The sequence below is a fragment of the Xyrauchen texanus genome, chromosome 35, assembly GCF_025860055.1.
Source record: "Xyrauchen texanus isolate HMW12.3.18 chromosome 35, RBS_HiC_50CHRs, whole genome shotgun sequence".
NCBI classification, from domain to species: domain Eukaryota; kingdom Metazoa; phylum Chordata; class Actinopteri; order Cypriniformes; family Catostomidae; genus Xyrauchen; species Xyrauchen texanus.
In genome coordinates, this window is record NC_068310.1 from 12,701,570 (window position 1) to 12,722,412 (window position 20,843).

Genomic DNA, 20,843 nt, shown 5'->3' on the forward strand with positions numbered 1-20,843 from the left:
TTGAAGTCCGCTGAAAAAGAAAGCCATTTCATAGGCGAAGCAAGTACATTCTGATTAAAGACTACTGATGCAATTTATATATTTATTTATATATTTATAATTTTTTGTATAACATGCACAGATTAATATTGACCATGAACGTGCAAGAAAGTAAACTGGATCTGTTTTGATTGACAGTGTGTTTATTTGCTTTGCTAAATATTTGATTAAGCAAGAGATGCGGTCACGTACAGCAACAGAATTCTGATATGTCCTGCAGCCTAAATACACATGTATGATGGACTCATTATCTTATCTGTGCTGTGTTATCCATTATCATTATTATGTTTCTGTTAATAATGCTACTCATCATCAGTTATTAGGTTACCTTGTATTATCTTTGCAAGATTACTCTCCAATTTATCCATTATTGTACCTTAGTTTAGTACGATGAAGCTTCTGTTTCAAATTTGATGCCAAAATCTGTCTCAGTCAAATATGGTCAAATAGTAGGTACATTTGGATTTTTGAACCTATTTTTTGTGAAGTGACATGAGGCAACAGGGTCATTAGGTACTGGAAGCAAGCATGTGAGAATCGTTAGCTCCGATCTGTCATTTTCTATCGACTCTATAACAAGAACAGAGCTCGAGCTAAGGATCACTTTCACTGTGGATCGCTGCATGTAGAATCACAGTGTACAATGGCTAGCTATAGTGTGCTGAAAATGATTGAATAGTATGATGAAAATCGCTAATGTTTCCCATGGTAATTGATAGAGGAAGAGCTACTCAATATCCATAAAAATGGAAACCTTTCACACATGGGGCATGTTATTGATTCAAAGACCATAGATATAGTGAATAGATTAATTACTTTCTAATTACTATTGTATAGATAATTACTTATAAGGAACCTGTTACCAAAATAAAGTGCAAATAACACTACATCATAGTAAATTAATCCCTGTAATATGTTTTTATATAATTATTTCTCATAGACAGCAAAGAGGTTAAATGGAAAGTATTTGGAGGCTTTTGCTTAAAGAAATAGTTCAATAGATCTGTTTTTAAAGACAACTGGGACAAAATTGAGACTCGAAAGATTCATAACAAAGATCTATATTAAGTCTCCTGGGCTGTCAAAGAGCAACTTCTGGGCAATAAAATGTTCCTCTGGGTCATCAACATTTTGCTATTTGATATAGAGGAAATGTTCTTTTTATGAATATAAATTCACTCAAGAATTCTCACTGTTTAAGAATGACTTATTGAGAAGGTTAGCAGGGCAGGTGCAACACTCACCTTCCACTGACAAAGATGAAAGCAAGTTCTTTTCAATACAGTCAGAGGGCAAGATTCCTTGTGTAATGCAGTACTCCAAACTCTTTGAAAAGGGCCAGAAGGTGTTGAAAGGGAGAGAGCAAAAAATAATTAATAACAATTGCAAGGTTTGAAAGCTCATGCATTGTATAGATTTTCTAACAACAGACCTTGGATTTAATTAATTATTATTAAGAAACCAGGGTAAATGCCCATCTGTTTGTTTTTTTTTTTGTTTGTTTGTTTGTTTTTTATCAGTCAAACAGTACGCAACGCTGATCAATCAATTATATGCTTAGTTGCTACAAAAACGTGCAAGCACAGTTTGCAGGAGTAGTGATGTTTTAGCTGATTGATGACCTATCTATAGACATGTCTGCTTGAACATGATGTGATTAGTTCGAATCAACAATGAAGAACGTAAGGAGGAAGTCCCATTATGGAACCATATGAGGGCTCCATTTTGATTCAAGCAAGATTAGTATCACTCAACCTGTAGCACGAATGTAAATCTGTCACCTTTTCCATTGGCAGGTAGATGGAGAGACACAAGACTATACTGACCCTCTTGCTTCCAATTAATCACACAGTGTGTGTTGTGCATATATCACAGCTAAACCATACAATCAGCTTATATTTGGAGATTGGAGGCAACTTTACATCAAACTAGAGTTTAACTACATTTCAGTCATGACAACTCTCTGAAAGACAGTATGTTAATGTGGGTATGACATATATATAGGATATTGGTTTTGGTTGACTATATCTGCTACACTGCCTCTGCTGCAGAATTATTACGGAGAATTGCTACTGCTAGAAAATACATAGACACACTTTATGTTATGCATGTGGACATGATGCTGCTGCTGCTGCTGCTGCACAATTAGACTAAATGTAAGATATGCTGGATCAAGCATGTATGAATATGCTGCTGCACAAATAGACATTATAAACAATCCCCATGTAGCAGGTCTAGACCTGTGGAGCTGGTTTGGAGGAGGGTTTCAGAGTAAAGAACTTAAGAGTGCGCTGCAGTGAAATGGGCTTGTGTTCAAAACTAAGCAATTTAATTGTTAAAAAAAAGAGATGCAAGTTTATTGGCTACCTGATGTCAAAGGGTCAGTCAGCTTACACCATGCAAGCTGATTGGCTTAACATGTCACATGTGAGCTAGCCGATTGGCTTACTGATAACAAGCTCAAAGAACCTATTAGCTTGTGCCAAATAGAGTTGCATAAACTGAACTTTAGTCATTTGTAGAAAAGAGTGCCCATGCAAAACCATAACTACAATGATGGTGTGTTATGGGTGGTTGCCAGGGTGTTGTTATGTATTTGCTAAGGTATTCCAAGTGGTTTGTTGCTTATTTCTAGGCAAGTGTAGTTATATAGCACATTCCATACACAATAGTAATTCAAAGTGCTTTACTTAGAAATGCTATTCAGTTGCTAGGGTGTTTTGGGTGGTTGGCTGGTGCATTACTACGTGGTTTCTAGTGCATTGCAAGGTGGTTGCTAGGTTAAAAGATCCCACTCCCAAGTCTATGATATTTTCATCCCTACTGTATATATGGTTCTGGTCCCTCCTTTAATGCAAGTCTAATGGATTTATCATCCGTTTTATTATCCACTTGGCAAAAATCATAAATCTGATTGTTTAGAAAAGTAATAGAGTTTAACAGTCTGATTTCAGAAGTAAAAATGAAAATGAATGGGATTTAAAAAAATGAAGGGGAAATTATTGTCAACGATAACTTTAATAAATACATAAGAAAAAGATCCCACACACTGCTGCTGCTTGCGAATATACAACTGAATGTGTACAATGTTTCGGTCGTTTAAAATTGTAAATACCTGATGAAGGTTGCATGACTGAATCATTCCTTTGCAAAGCTTGAAACATGTATCAATCCACACAAATATCAGCCGAAAACACATACAAATTATGCTGAACTTTTCTGAATACGCAAACGTAATACACTGGTGATGTTGGGGGCTTCAACCGGCTTCAACAGGGCAAAGCAGATTTGCTGGTCTTCACATCTCACATCTTCCGTATTTGTTTACACACAGGACTGCTTGTGTTTCTCCCAGTCAGTCGCAGCAGCAGAATGAGATGCGTTTTTAAAAGTTGCGCTTGTACTGCTCCTAAAATGTGCCGCACATCGTCCATAGAGTGCATCTTTGGACCTGCCAGCTCCAGTTTCAGTTCTACATCATGTGGATTATACGTTCTGGTGTAAATTAAGTAACTCTTATAGTGCAATTTCCCAAATGAAACTCATTCTGGATCTGATTTTCTGCCTTATTGAATGCACCTGAGCCCAAACTAGTTAGAGATCGCTCTTATTTGTTAAGCATTCATTATAATATATTTTTGTATATTTTTCTGTTGGGTTTTAATTTCTGGAACAACTTAAAGTACACACTTATGTTGTTCATAATGAGGTATTTTTTCCACTGCTAGACAAATGTAGTGCAAGTGTAAGTTTGGCAAAAGAAACAATGAAGCAACTCTGATGAAACAGTATGCAGGAACAAAATAAAACAGGTATGAAGAAACAACAGCTAGTGTAATACAGGGCCACATCGCACCTGCAATGGCAAATTTATTATGAATGCACTTAAAAAACATATAAAAAAAACTTGGATCCCTTATAAACCACCCCATTAAAGCCCAAATAAATGCCTTAACCTTAGTGAGAAAGGCTCTTACCATCCACTAAGCTCACTACATCAACACACTTTAACATAAAAATCTATACAGATTAATATTGGTACTGTTGGGTACAGGTCCAAGAATACAAAGCAAACACTCATCTATCCTGCTGCATCTCTCGCAAATGAAATGCAAGAGAAGCACTAAATACTTTACTGAGAAGATAACAAATGCAACCTTCTCTTTGTAAACACCATTTACATACACATTTGGGTGTGGTCTTCAGGTGCCCACATCATTTTGGCCTTATAGTGTATCAGTAATTAATGGATTTCAATCAAAATAGGGTTCAATAAATTTACGGTACTGATGCATCATTAATTCTAAGGAACGAAAGCATGTTGGAAGATTCACGATTATTATGAATGATAATGGAAATGTTATACTTTTGTCTCCTCAGCAAAACCTCAATGGGTGCAGACGATGCGAGACAGTGCTTTGTCAATTGAAGAGAGATTGTTTTGGGAGTGTAAAACCAATGGGAAACCCAAACCTTCATACAGCTGGCTGAAGAATGGAGAACTATTGGCAGTTGAGGTAAAATTTAAACAGGGGAGGCAATAAGAGAGTGATTGCTTAGTCATTAAAAGATCTGTACTGGTAATGCAGTTGTCTTAAGGTCAAACCTCAGCAGGAGAAATCACCATGCTCTGTTGTAAGTACTGTACATAAGAAAGTTTTATTGATTATACATTGACTAAATTTCCATCTTTGTTGTTTGTGCTGCATGCAGAGCTATTTTAAAATGCTTTGACAAAAGTCTTTTCATTGCTTTTCCTTTGTGTCACAGGACAGGATACAGATAGAGAATGGAGCTCTGACGATCAGCTCTGTAAGCCTCTCAGATGCTGGCATGTATCAGTGTGTAGCTGAGAACAAACACGGAATCATTTATTATGGTGCAGAGCTGGTGGTATTGGGTAAGAGAGCCTGCTGTTCCTCTCTCAGTTCCAACTATTTGTGCCTTTGTTCACATTACATTGCATTGTAAGACATTTAAAAAAAATATTTCAGTGATTCTTCAATTCGGGTCACTTTTGTCATCATGAACTCTTGGCTCAAAGATACTCACTACCCATGTGAGAATATATTTCTCCATTCAGGCCAACTGCAGGTTAAGACATAGGTATTGCTAGTCAGTTTTTTACTTGAATTGTTTTGGTAATATAAAAAATCTGACCAAGGCATTGATCGATTTTTGTATGTGCGACCAGAGGCATGATATTTATTTGATTTGGATTGGATTATTTGAACTTTTAAAGATGCATTTGCTCTGTTAATAAATTAATTGCTTGATTTTTGTATGTACAATGTCTAAATTTTATCAGTCCAATTGAGTCACACATTCCACTGTAGGTGGCGTCCCATGGGCGCTCAGGAGCTCATGCTCAAGGGGAAGGTTGAGCACTCAAGTGTGGTGTAATGTCAATAAACGTAGATTGCACATTTATGTGCAGTTAAAGTTTGCCAACTGTCTGATCTCAGTCATTATTTTTTTTTTATAGTCTAATTGCTATATTTGTCTATGTTATTGTTTGATTCAAAGTTTTAATGTCACATGCACAATGCAGGGCAGCAAAATGTGTTGTCTACAAGCTTCCATGCTGTGTGAAACAAGACAATAAGTACAAGTACTATACATATATAAATTAATAATACAGAAAATACATGATATTCAAATAATAAACAATATGCACAATACTCACAGTCTACATTAGTGCAAATTCAATGTCAATGTAGTGCAAATGTGTAGTGTAATGTAATGTAAGTTATCCACAGAATGATCATGATTTTAGTGCTTTGGTAGTGTTCTCATTTAGTATCCTGATGGCTTGTGGAAATAAGCTCCTTGGTGGATTAGTCGTTGTTCATTTGGTGCTGAAATGTATGCATTGAAGTATGACAGTTCATGCCCGACCTTTACACACTCTTCTCTTTATGTTGAAAAAAAAAGGGATTATTATCTTATTGTTTCAGATATATCAGTGTGAAACCTTTCCTTACCAGTCTTTTTTTTATGTCTTTACATATTCCTTTTTATTTCTTATTTTCTCATTTGAGCAATGACCAATCAGAAGTGTTCCCCTAATTGAAGAATCAGCCATATAAAGCTTTTTATGGACATTTGAGTGTGTAATGTTTTGTGTATCTCTGATTCATCTGTTCTATTGCTAATACAAAAACAGTCACCAGTGCCATTTCCAAAAAAAAGTGGTTCAAACTGCAGTATGTTCCTTTATGAATAACAGAACAAAGCTCACATACAAGGAGCTCCTCTCTTTTCAACATTTCCCATAAGAACATTGATTTTCCAACATTTAGAGTGGGGTGACATGGCACTGTGACTCTCAGTAATGTTAATCCATTATTGATTGGCTGGTGGGAGATGAGGGACTGTGGCCGCTCTTTTGACAATGACGACAAAGCCACGATGGAGGGTTACACTGATGGAAAAACCTCTGAGCAGACAGTGGCTGTCACCATCACTAGACGGAAGCAAAGATGCAAGTAACTCTTTAATAGAGTGAAGGAAAACAATACAGTGCTGGAGTTCGGGTGGGCTGGTGACGCAGTGGCTAGATGGTCAGCGTGCTGGTACAAAGAGTGGTGAATCCAGTACGAGTAAACATCCAGATGAGACGAAACCACGAAGACACTGAACAGGAGCAGGAATCAAACCAGAACAGGACTGCAGACAGGTAAATGAAGAAACAACACTGAGGGCACCAAACAACGATCTGACAAAGAGAGGAGAGTGTGATGAGTTGATATAGGGGAGTTGATAGGCAGCAGCTGGTGCGGGGAATGATGACAAGTGCACTAAACAATGAAACAAGCGGCAACGCCCATTCACACACGCTTACACACACGTAGAACAACAATCACACGAGACATGAAGGAGACAGCGAATTCATGAACCGTGACAGTACCCCCCCCCCTCTAGGAACGCCTCCTGGTGTCCCCAGACTCCCTTACCTGTTGATTGTAATCATCAATAAGGGAGTGATCCAGGATGTCTCTAGCAGGCACCCAACTTCTCTCCTCTGGACCGTAACCTTCCCAGTCCACCAAGTACTGGATACCACGTCCCCTCCGCCTCGAGTCCAGAATACGATTAACCGAATAGGTGGGTTCCCCTTCTACGAGTCGCGGAGGTGGGGGAACCAGGGCTGGCGGATTAATGCGAGAATAAAATACAGGTTTGATTTTGGATACATGAAACACGGAATGAATTCTCCTGTACACTGGAGGAAGATTGAGGCGGACTGCCACCGGGCTAATGATCTTGGTGACAGTGAACAGGCCAATGAATTTGGGAGCAAGCTTATTAGAAATGGAGCGGAGCGGAATGTTCTTGGTAGAAAGCCACACTTTGGAACCGACGACGTATACGGGAGGTCTAGACCGGTGGCGATCGGCCTTGGCCTTGGTGCGCGCTCCCACTTGGAGAAGAGTCTCACGGGCTCTAGTCCAAGTGCGACGACACCTCTGGACGAAGGCGTGAGCGGAGGGGACCGCGACTTCGGATTCCAGACTAGGAAAAATCGGTGGCTGGTACCCTAAACTACACTCAAACGGAGATAAGCCCGTAGATGACACTGGTAACGAATTGTGGGCGTACTCCACAAATGACAGTAGTTGGCTCCATGAGGAAGGATTCTTGGAGACCAGACATCGCAACGTCCTCTCCAAATCCTGGTTGGCTCTCTCAGTTTGACCATTGCTCTGGGGATGAAACCCTGAGGACAGACTAACAGTCGCACCCAGTAATCTACAAAACTCTCGCCAAAATTTGGACACAAATTGGGGTCCCCTGTCGGAAACCACGTCTGTCGGGAGGCCATGTAGCCGAAAGACGTGGTTAACGACTGTTAACGCCGTCTCCTTGGCTGAGGGTAATTTGGGCAAGGGAATGAAATGAGCTGCCTTCGAGAACCGGTCCACCACGGTCAAAACTACCGTGTTACCCTGAGAGGGTGGGAGGGCGGTGACAAAATCTAGTGCGATATGGGACCAGGGTCTCGAGGGGACCGGCAGCGGTTGAAGGAGCCCATCTGGGGGTCGGTTGGAAGTCTTACCAGTGGCGCAAACTGAGCAAGCCAAAACAAAACTGTGGACGTCGCGAGCCATACATGGCCACCAAAATCGTTGCTTGACTAAAGATGTAGTGCGACTAACTCCTGGATGACAAGCCACATTAGAACAATGCCCCCACTGAATAACGTCGGACCGTAATCCCTCTGGCACAAATAAATGGTTCGGAGGACAACCGACCGGGGGCGTTACCCCTTGTAAGGCCATCTTGACCTTCGATTCGACCTCCCATGTGAGTGCAGAGATAATTAAGGTCTCTGGAAAAATGCACTCGGGAGTAGACGGGCGATCGGAATGGTCAAAAACACGCGATAAAGAATCGGGCTTGATGTTCTTAGAGCCCGGGCGGTACGAGAGAGTAAAGTTAAAACGTCCGAAAAAAGTGCCCACCGAGCCTGCCTAGAGTTCAATCTTTTAGCGGTTCTGATGTATTCTAGATTCTTATGGTCGGTCCAGATGATAAAAGGTACCCCCGATCCTTCTAACCAGTGGCGCCATTCCTCCAATGCTAACTTGACTGCCAACAACTCTCTATTACCAATGTCATAATTACGTACGGCAGGGGACAAACGGTGAGATAAAAACACGCAAGGATGCATTCTGTCATCAGTGGGAGAACGCTGGGACAACACTGCACCTACCCCCGCCTCTGACGCATCGACCTCCACCACGAACTGACGTGATGGATCAGGGGTAACCAGAATGGGGGCTGAAACAAAGCGGCCTTTTAGTTTGGCAAACCCAGCCTCAGCTGCGTCTGACCACCTGAACGCAGTTCTGGGAGAGGTCAAGGCGGTCAGAGGTGAGGCTAGTTGGCTGAAATTGCGAATGAACCGGCAGTAAAAATTGGCGAACCCCAGAAACCTCTGTAGGGCCTTACGGGAATCCGGAGTTGGCCAATCCACCACAGCCTTTACCTTCTCAGGATCCACCCGCATTCCCTCAGACGACACAATGTAGCCTAAGAAAGGAACAGACTGTGCATGAAACGCGCATTTCTCCGCCTTGACAAACAACCCATTCTCTAGCAGTCTCAGAAGCACTCGTCGAACGTGCTGCACGTGTTCCTGGAGAGAAGAAGAAAAAATCAATATGTCATCCAGGTAAACATATATGAACTGATCGACCATATCTCGCAGCACGTCATTGACGAGTGTCTGGAAGACTGCTGGGGAGTTGGACAAGCCGAAAGGTATGACCAAGTATTCAAAATGCCCCCTGGGGGTGTTAAAGGCAGTCTTCCATTCATCCCCCCTCCTAATGCGGACCAAATGATAAGCATTACGTAAATCCAGTGTTGTGAAGATCGACGCTCCCTGCAACCTGTCGAAGGCTGAAGACATCAACGGCAAAGGGTAAGTATTCTTTACCGTGATGCTGTTCAGCCCCCGGTAGTCAATACAAGGTCGCAGAGACCCGTCCTTCTTCCCCACAAAAAAGAACCCCGCCCCTGCTGGAGAAGAGGAGGGACGGATGAACCCTGCTGCTAGAGAATCAGAAATATATTTCTCCATAGCCTTCTTTTCTGGAACAGAAAGAGAATATAACTTGCCCTTAGGCGGAGACGTACCTGGCAGTAACTCTATCGCACAGTCATAGGGACGATGCAGAGGAAGGGAAGCAGCACGAGACTTACTGAACACCTCCTTCAGGTCTAGATACTCCGTGGGCACGTTTGACAAGTCCACTGCCTCCTCCTGAAACGTAGAGACAGAAACAAACGGACAAGCAGACACCAGACAGGACTCATGACATTTACTGCTCCACTCTGATATTAATTTACGCTGCCAGTCTATCTTGGGGTTGTGTTGGATGAGCCAGGGGTGTCCTAAAACAATAGGTGCAAGGGGGAGTCCAGGATGTAGAATGAAATGGTCTCTGTGTGGTTGCCAGATACGCTGAGTATAATGGGTCCAGTGGTGAATGAAATGGTGGGAAGTGCTTGGCCGTTGAGAGCGTGGACTGCGATGGTACGGGTGAGGGGTAGAAGGGGAACCTGGATCTTGAGTGCAAATGTGTAGTCCATGAAGTTACCTTCAGCCCCGGAGTCCAGTAGTGCTCGACAGTCGTGAGTGTGGGCTGACCATCTTAGCCGTACCGGGAGGAGCATGGATGTAGATGAGGTCTTCTCAGCGGAGATCCCACCCGACAGTAGCCTCAGATTTACTGCCGGGCTTGCCCTTTTACCGGGCAGTTAAAAGCAAAATGTCCCGCTGCGCCACAGTAAAGGCAGAGGCCCTGAGATCTCTGCCTCTGCTTCTCCTCCCAGGAAAGCTGAGCTCGCCCGACCTGCATGGGCTCGTGATCGTAGACGGGGCTGAACACGTCCCCGCTGCTGGTTCGCAGAGTCTCCGCCGCTCCAGACACCCGAGCGGGTAACTTCCGACGTTCGACTCGGGAGAGTCGGGAATCGACACGGAGCGCCAATTCGATCAACCCATTGAGGGTAGTAGGTAAATCCAGCGCATAAATCTCTCTCTGGACGTGGTCAGCCAGCCCATGCATGAACATATCCCACTGCGCCTCCTCGTTCCACTGACATTCTGTCGCCAAGGTTCGGAACTCGATGGAGTAATCTGATACGGACCTTTCGTCCTGCTTGAGGTCCGCGAGAACCCGTGCCGCCTCTCTTCCTGCGACCGCACGATCAAAAACTCTCTTCATCTCGGCGGCGAGTGTTTGGAACGAGGTACAGCATGGATCTTGGTTCTCCCACACCGCCGTTCCCCATAGCGCTGCCCTCCCCATTAGTAGCGTGAGCACAAATGCAACCTTGCTACGTTCGTCAGCAAAAGTCCTGGGCTGCAGAGAAAAGTGCATCAAACAGCGTGTTAGGAATGCTCTGCAAAAGTTCGACTCACCGTTGTAGGACTCGAGAACGGGTAGGCGGGGCTCTGACTGGGAGACGAGCTCTGGTGGTACGGGGGAAGCGGCCGGTGTGGGTAGCGCAGTGGGAGCTTGCATCAGTTGGAATCGCTGGGTGAGCTCGGACACCTGCGTCACAAGAGCTTGAATTGCCCGACCCGACTCATTCATGTACCTCTGCTGGGAATCCATCCGTGCCACACTGGTCTTGATGAACTCCTCCAAGGACGAAGAGGTTCCGCTTGCTGCTTCCATAACTTGGTCAGATCGTTCTGTCACAATCACTAGACGGAAGCAAAGATGCAAGTAACTGTTTAATAGAGTGAAGGAAAACAATACAGTGCTGGAGTTCGGGTGGGCTGGTGACGCAGTGGCTAGATGGTCAGCGTGCTGGTACAAAGAGTGGTGAATCCAGTACGAGTAAACATCCAGACGAGACGAAACCATGAAGACACTGAACAGGAACAGGAATCAAACCAGAACAGGACTGCAGACAGGTAAACGAAGAAACAACACTGAGGGCAACAAACAACGATCTGACAAAGAGAGGAGAGTGTGATGAGTTGATATAGGGGAGTTAATAGGCAGCAGCTGGTGCGGGGAATGATGACAAGTGCACTAAACAATGAAACAAGCGGCAACGCCCATTCACACACGCTTACACACACGTAGAAAAACAATCACACGAGACATGAAGGAGACAGCGAATTCATGAACCGTGACAGTGGCAAAGACCAGACTGAGACCTTTGTCATCAACTAATTCAGAGAGAAAGAGTGAGAGTAAAGGTGGGAAGTGGATAGAGGTCGTCAAGGACACCTCTGCTTTCTGACTGTAGCCAATTCCTTCACTGGTCTCCTCTAATGATGTTTGTGTAGGGGCCAGCTGCCCTCCATGGGCTAATTAGGTAATAGAGATGCTATTTAACAATGCTTCAGGCCACAGTGCGTTAGCTATAACAATGAATAAGCGGCTTTATCTGCAGAACTGGATAGCGGTGCTTCTCGGCAGAGCAGATACATTAGACAACCCATTTAGTGTAAGTTCTATAGCATTACGCTATCGCTATTGAAAACATATCACAGATAATGGCTACTTTGAATGCTGTTTGGACAACTTCTAACACTTGTGGCATCTGTCTGCGAAATACAGTATCATCAACATTAATGTTAACGGTGGGTGGCATGACCAAAATCTTATATCACGGGAGTCATTTTTCATCACATCAACACTGTAGATATTTTTTCTAAAAATGTAACAAAACATTGTGGTAACACTCTCTAAGAAGTCCATATATATAATACATTGTAAAGTAATTATAATGCATTAGTAATGTCTCATAATACACCTTATAATATGTTATAACTTCTCATAAATAATTGTAACCACAATTATAATATATTTGTGTGTGTGTGTGTGTGTGTGTGTGTGTGTGTGTGTGTGTGTGTGTGTGTGTGTGTGTGTGTGTGTGTGTGTGTGTAATGCATTATAACACTAGCAACATAAATTTGTATCTGCTGGAGTTATATATATATATATATATATATATATATTATAATAGGTATGCTTTAAGTAAAGTGACAAAGACAATGTATTTTTAAGTGGTTATTACAACTATTTATATAATTATATACAATACACATGCACAAAATAACACCCATTCAATGTACATTTTGAGATATTAAGAAAAACACTTGTAAAATACATCTAAAATACATTTAAAAAATATGTATATTGATTACACATGTTGCCAATTTTCTTGGGTGTAAACAACCAAGAATAAAACAAAACGAACTGATTCTATACTCTGATCAATAGACTTTAATGTTTGGGAATCTTATTTGGAGACTTATTTTATAAACAACTTCCATTGTATAAGTTCGACTTGTAATGCATGGTATGTTACAGCACTTAAACATTTAACTTTATTAGCTTCTGCTGTGTTAAATTAGATGTTTCTTGTGTAAAATTAGATGTTTCTTGTGTTTCTTGTGTAATAAAGAGTGGTGGTGGTGTAGTGGTCTAAACCACAGTACTGGTAAACCGGTAATCAGAAGGTTGTTGGTTCGATCCCCACAGCCACCACCATTGTGTCCTTGAGCAAGGCACTTAACTCAAGGTTGCTCTGGGGGGATTTTCCCTGTAAGAATGGCTCTGTAAGTCGCTTTGGATAAAAGCGTCTGCCAAATGCATAAATGTAAATGTAAATGTAATATTGCATTATACTCAAGTATAACTATGGTTAGGGGAAGTCTTATAATGTAGAACTGTAGTTATTTATGAGAAGTTATTACTTATTATAAGGTGTATTATGAGACATTGTGAATGCAGTAAAATGCATGTATATTGCCTTTACAATGCATTATAAATATGGGCTTTATTTGAAGTGTTACCAAACACTTTATTTTTTATATATTAAATAACCATTGGATAATCCATTGAGTACTTAAAACATGAAAGGCAGTTCAAATAAATCTGATCAATAATAAAATCAGAATGTATTATTTTTTTATTTATTTGGAACAGATTGTTCATGACAAATGAATGATGTTTTCAGTACAAAAAACATTATTTAACATTTTTCACATCATGAAACAAAAGTCTCATAACAGTAAAAATAATATAATAAAATGGATGGTTAAGACTCTAGATTTTTTTGGTGTCTACAATGTTGCTCCCTAAAGCTGCTCAATCTACCCCTCAAAACTATTTTTGCAAGAATTAAAAGTGCCAACAGGCAAAATATCTTATTATGATAGCTAAAATAATGTATTATTATTGTGATATGTCATACTGTCATTACTGCATGTGTATCTCCGAGCAGCCGAACACTCACTCGACAACGGTGCTTTCATACACCTTCAATGACGTACATCACTGTTTCAATTATTGGGTGTTTGTTGCCAAGACCTGTCCATTTGAGAACTTGACCAATCATCTTACAGAGAAGCCAGGCTTACAAGCCGGACAAAAATACATTTATTAAAAGCCTAATATCCTAAAAAAAAAAAAATGATTTTTTTCTTCCAATAAAGAATAGTGCTCATGAAGCTCCAACAGACTCCCAGAGAATCAAGTCACCCAGGCTGGACCCAAAATTATGTGTTTACTCATCCAATGAACATCGATATTTTGTGCCATTGATTCAAATGGTACTGGTATCTGCTATAGACTACCACTGAAGCATGGCTTCTATAGTGCCCTATGGGCTTGTGTCTTCTGAAAAAAAGTGCAACTGTGTGATATTTTACACTTTTGTTCTCAAAAAATATCAAATCAAAATACACAAAGAGTGATATGTAATTTATAGAGATTATTTGTACATTTATTAAATTCGAAATGTCCTAATTTCTTCTGAAATTTTAAGGTAGTCTTAAAGCAATCACCACTGTGTGGTACAAACAATAAAATCTCATCAAGTTGACACATTTTAATTTTGCACAGTATATGTACTGTACTGTCACTGCCAGGGGTGAATTTAGTGATTTGGGGGCCCTAGGCAAAGTACAGGGAGGAGGCCCTCTTCAATGACACACATTTACGTTTTCTCTTAAAGGTGTTGTAAGAGAAACACACACACACACACACACACACACACACACACACACACACACACACACACACACACACACACACACACACACACACACATATATATATATATATATATATATATATATATATATATATATATATATATAATGGAATGGTATGGAGAAAATATTCCTTCATCCTGAAAGATATCACTGAAATACAATAAGTGTCCTTCGATACCTCATCATCTGTGACAGCACTAGACAGTGCAAACAAATATGTATCCGTGGTTTTGTATTTCTCCCTGGTTGTGCCAAATTTCTAAAAAGGAGTTAATAATAATGTCTGACAACACATTATATAAAAAACACAATCTGGCTACTATGAAATACAATACTGTATATACCACTACAGTAATTATTTTTCTTTCTCATGCTCCCTCTTTCTTAATGCACTTTTCCTCCATCAATTTGACCTTGAATTAACTTTAACCAAATTATTAGACTAAAAATTTACTTTGCATGTTTTCTGAAGGCTTTGATCAACTTTTACATTAAAAAACATAAAACGTTAGCTTGATTTATGCTGTTAAATAAGGTGAAAGCAAGTCAACAGTCTAAAAAAAAGTGTTCATATGTATGAATGTCAACACCCAGATCATAATCATCATCAACAACTGTGTATTGGTGACTATAGTGAGTGCTGTGCTCGTGGAAGCAGCGGCGGGTGGCAGTGCAGGCTGTGCAGCAATATGATCCATTTGGAAAGACAGTGTTACCTTAGGAAGTCTGGATTCTGTTTAATTTTTTTATCTCCAAAAGTTCAATTCAAACTGAACAAACAACAATGTAGTTTAGCCTGTAACTTGCAACATAGTAAATGGTGAAATCACACTAAACTGTCCGAGCAGTTTGGCTCACTTTCACCTTTTTATGAACTTGTTTAGCTGCATAAAATCTTGGAAAATTCTATTACAGCCTGATCTGAGGGGGGAGGGTTTGCTTGCGTTGATGGTGCTAAAAATAACAGCGATATCAATTACAGTGATATTTAAAATTTCAGCACACATTATTTTACATTAATGATAATACAAAAAGTATATTATTTGTATTTTTAGGGGGCCCTTGGCTTCTGGGGGTCATAGGTGGTTGCCTACCTTTGCCTAGAACTAAGTCCACCCCTGGTCACCGTCTATCTCTACTTAATGCCATCCTTTTGTTAGCTTTAGGGGAATTTTATAACAAAATCCATTCCTTTTTTGATGATAAAATTATAAATTGATTTTAGATCAGCAGTGTACACACAACACTGCTCTCAGCTCTCATTTCCATTCACAGTGATGTGTGCAGTGGATCTGTGCCTGAGGCAGCAGTTTGACTCTACTGGCCCTGTGTTTTTCCACAGCCTCGCCCCCAGACTTCTCCAGAAGCCCTCTCAGACCTCTGCTTAAAGCCAAGGCAGGCAGCACAGTCACAATGGAGTGCAGGCCACAGGCCTATCCCACAGCTATCAGCCTGTGGAGGAAAGGCAACGAACCACTGCAGAGCACTGACAGGTATGGATATAATCTTGAGCTTTTGGAGGGTTTATTGTCTCTTTTCTTGCTTTCTTGTCCTTAAATGAATAGTTTAGCCAAAAACGTACAATTTCGGCAATATGTACTCACCCTGATGTAGTTTCAACCATGTATGGCTTTTGTTTTTGTCTGTTGAACACTAAAGGAGAAATTTGTGAAGAACCTTTACACTGTTCCATGGCTGTCGAGTAGGGCTGGGTGATATGGCCAAAAATATTATCATGATATTTTTTAGAATATACAGTAGTACATTTCATACCATTAAAGGGGAAGAAAATGGAATCTAGATGTTTGTTAGACCTGAAGAATGAATTAAACATAACATGTTTGTTTTAAGTATACTCCACAGGGCAATCTACTGTACATTTTAATTTACATTTCAAGAAGTACACTCAGTTTAGGATTGAATCAAGATGTGTGATCCCTTTTTGATGAAATTTTGCCAGTTTTAATCAAATCTTTCATCATCTTCAGTAGATGTTTGACTCCACTGAAATACTTTTTTGTGACGCTCCACATTACAGTTCAGTAGATGGCAACAATGCACCATAAGCTGTATTACCAACTAACTATAAACATCACATAAAGAAGATATACTTTCTTGCCTGTGTCAACAAGTTAGTGGATATGACAGCATTGTTGATCAGGAAAAGACATGTAATACATAAATAAACAGCAATGGTGTTTATGTCAGAGTTGTTCAGTCAATAGCTGCAATATATGGTCTTGTTCAGTTCACAACTATATAATTCTAGCCTGATAGCTAGCCAGCTAGCAGCTACCTAGCCTCATTTCTGGTTTCCATGACAGCAGGGCTTATGTAGGCTTTAGCCAGCTAATGCTTCCTAATGGGATGATTTTATAACTTTGATTCAGTTAGCTAATTGTTTGTAAAACTTTACCGAACTGCTCAAGTTTCGAAACACACACCTGATCCGATCATGTATAAAAGTAGTACATTGTGCACCATATTCCAAATCATTTGAACACATATGATAGCTTTGTGTGAGTTACTGACTACAATTTATGTCACTATTCTCTTAAAATCTTCCCCTCCCCCTAAGCTTGTTTCTAGCCTGCGTTAGCATCCAGAATTAAAAACTATAGACGCAAAACCCAATGCTATTTTGGTGTCACTGATGTTGACAAGCCTTTTCTAGACTTAAGCGTCGGCAGATGTAAAGATTATGGATTGAGTTTTTCTGTGTAAAGAGTTACAGGGACAGGTTACATACAAGTTTAGAAGGGCACGAGGTTGAGTATATGATGACAGATATTTTTTTATAAAACATTTTTTGGTAACTATCCCTTTAATTTGTCTAATTCCTTCTTTTTAAGCATCTTGTTCAAGGCTTCAGCCCACAGCTCTGCTATGTTCACACTATCTGTGTGCATGCTGTAACTTAACAATTATCAAAGGAAGCAGCACCGTCGATTGTGGCTGTTCACTGACCATAACACTCATTAATTATGAAGCAGGCCATTAGGCTGGGCCAGCAGGAGGCTGCTCGGCTTTTTGGGTTGACTCTGTCAAGTATGAAATGACTCCTGGTGGGAGGCCACTTGAGAAAGCACAGTGGCCCTCGATCTTGACTCTTTTTTTAATGAAGTTGGATTAAATAGTAGGGGGAGAATTCTGTCAAGGGTGGAAAACTACTGTGGAAAACAACAGATTTGGAAAAAGCCACCATTGTTTGTTATGAGAGCACTTGGTGAGACATCCCCTGTCCAATATAACCATAAATGCTTTGCTGGGGAATTGTGCATTAGCACATTAACATGTTAATACTGAGTTACAGGCATGTGGTACTCTGGATGATATATTGTGCAACACTGTTTATATGAATTGTTTGCAGTTTTGAATTGACCTTCAGTGCAGTACTTTGACTGTGAAAATGACAGTGAAAATATTTAGGATTAATTTCTATATCAAATGACTATTTAGTTCAGTTAAGAAACTCTACATGGCACAGGCTAATGCCTCGAACAGGTACACCTTTCTACGCAACCCATCAGAAGCTTTTTCTCTCTAGTTAAAATCAGGGGCGTCATGCACCTATTTTTTTGAGGGGGCACCAAGGTCAGCCACCGTAACCCCTGTATAAATGACAGGACACAGTATCACCTTTTTAATATAACAATGAAATTTACTACAGTTTGTCAACAAATGCGTATCAGTAATGGTTGCATTTGGTTACATTTTATGATGTGGAGAGCATGTCTAACATCTTCAGGCGGTATTACATCACTCTTTTTGCGATGTTGCCACCTTTTTTGGCAGGCATTTTGCTTACACGACACGAAAGGTTGTGCAAAAGGCACCAGCACATATGCAACGATGCCCACAACTGCTTCAGCTCAACAGAATGATGTTACTCCATGTTTAGTGTGAGTGATAACAAAGCAAAAAAAACTAAATTAAATAAATAAAATGGTTTGCATCTCTCCAAAAGTGAGTTATTTCTCCATAAGATAGTTTAACCATAAATAGAGCTCACTTGTTTACTATTTTCTATAGTGATTGCCACACAATGCACAAAATTGGAAATATGGAGCGATAACCTATATTATAGATCAGTGGAAGCGATCGATCAGATCAGACTGTGCTTAAGGGAACTGAATAAATAAAAGCTAAATTCCAACTGAATAAAGCTCTGTGAGATTGTCAGTGACACTCGGCAGCCGCAAAAAAAAAAAATAATAATAATTATATCTTGCGGAGTGTGTGCTGTAAGCAGTGACAAAGTCTTGTGAACACAAGTGCTGCTGCTTCGATCCATTTAGCCACCTGTGGCTTTTCTCCCATGGAAAATACAGAACCTGCTGATACAGAGGAACTGTGTAAAACCACCTTTTGTTACTTTAAAGAGTTTATAATTATTTTAAAGGAGGGGATTCACACTGAAATAAGAAAATAAGCTTCTGCTTACTTTAAACATGAAGAGTGTAAATACATTTCAGCACTAAAGTTAATGAAAAGCGACCGATCAAACAAAAACCTAAACATAATCTGTATCAGATTATATAACAATACTGATTGATTGTTCCACAGCAATCAGACATAGTTGGCAAATGTTAACTGCACTGAATTTTATACAATTAATTTGATTTTATTACCATAACACTGTGCTTTCCCTTGGAGCTCGACCTTCCCCCATGAGCACAATCTGCGAAGAAGCTACTGGACGTAACGTATAGTGGAACATATTTGACTTGGTTGTATTTGGACTGACAAAATATAGACATAACGATAAGGATTCCTGCCACAGACATTCTTTTTTACTTGCAATAATCATTTCATTTAATTATTGAAGGTACAATTATGTTTTTGTAAGTTTAAATATTCCTTTCAAAATCCCTTTAATTATCCTCTTGGCTCAAAAATCTAAGGGGGTACACCTTAAAGCATGACACCACTGGTCAAAATAAATAAAACTGGTACTTACCTCATGCAATATATAGGGAACCAGTTGCAGCAGTGACATTACACGTAGGGATCTGCGCAGTCTCGGACAGAATTCACATGCTGACTTCCACCACCATCACATTTTCATCTCCTTTGCATTTATCCTTTGAGGAGCAATGTCTTACCTCTAATTTTCCAAGCCATAAAAGGCTAAATTTGAAGATGATTCAGGGGATGTACATGATATCTGCAATGGGGTTCAGTCCCTATATACGTGGAAACCTGACAGAAATGTCAGTCTTTCAGAGAAACATGCTGGAGTGCTCTCCTGGCCCAAGAGAGCGTTTCCATAACCCTTTTTCACAGTCTTTGATGATGCATTTCTGCCTTATTTAGTAGCATAAATCTTGAAAAAATGTATTATACATGTTTTAAATATTGAGTGTACATTTGTTACATAATGCTTTGTGTTATATTACCCTGCAATTAGTTTAAAAAATATATATATATTTACCACAGCTGTGAGGGTGTTTCTATTACAGCTGCTGAGAGAGTGACAGTAAATTTAACATCTTCTCCCATTTTACATTTGTCATAATGCACCACTCTCAATTTTTTTCTCCTCTTCCTGGAAAGTCATTAAAACTTCATTTTATTTTGGTCTTGGAACAAATGGGTAAGTGAAAATAATATTTTCTGTGATCTCCCATTCACCGCTGTTGACGTTTACTCTTCAAAGGTTTACTTCCGCGTTTCAAAACCCGGAGTGTGAAAAAGGTCTGTTGAGTGTTGAGGATTGGCCAATTTCCAGAATCCTGGAGTATTTGTTTACCAGGAAATATGTCTGTTGAAATGTAAATCTCAACTGTTTTTCCCACAAAGAGTTTTCAAATTCTTTCTGTCCTCTCAAGAACTCCGACTTGGCCTCAGCCAACGCACGCCCATAACCAAGGCAAGGCGTAATCACCTCAATGTTACAGTATCATCTATAAAAAAAGAAAAACCCTAACACATCTTCAAGAAACAATCAATTTATGCAGCAATGATGTCAATAAAGTAATACATAGATACAGTAAGCTGGATAGCAGAATTGTAGCAATTAAAAATCCCCACGCACAGCTTTCATCAGCTTGCCACATTGGCACTTTGGCTTCCCCAACAGATCCATGTGACGTCACAAATACGTCAGTAAGCATTTTTCTCTGGCTTCAACTATTCCAGCTTCAGCGGTACACCATACATACCTCTTGCTACAGCAATACAACCTAGCATCTGCTGCCAGATATTAGTAGGTGACATAAATGTAGTTTCATAGACAGGCACATGTGGCATGTTTTTTCATTTTTAA

The 20,843-nt window shown here is 40.1% G+C and overlaps 1 protein-coding gene across 1 annotated transcript in view; it reads left to right on the forward strand.

Moving 5' to 3' along the window:
• The window catches only part of LOC127628796 (contactin-3-like), a 103,514-nt gene that overhangs the window by 45,967 nt on the left and 36,704 nt on the right, over positions 1-20,843 (forward strand). Inside the window, exons 8-10 of the mRNA XM_052105691.1 lie at positions 4,420-4,556; positions 4,810-4,939; positions 15,918-16,068. Coding sequence (XP_051961651.1) covers positions 4,420-4,556; positions 4,810-4,939; positions 15,918-16,068 — 418 coding nt within the window. The remainder of the gene's footprint in view (positions 1-4,419; positions 4,557-4,809; positions 4,940-15,917; positions 16,069-20,843) is intronic.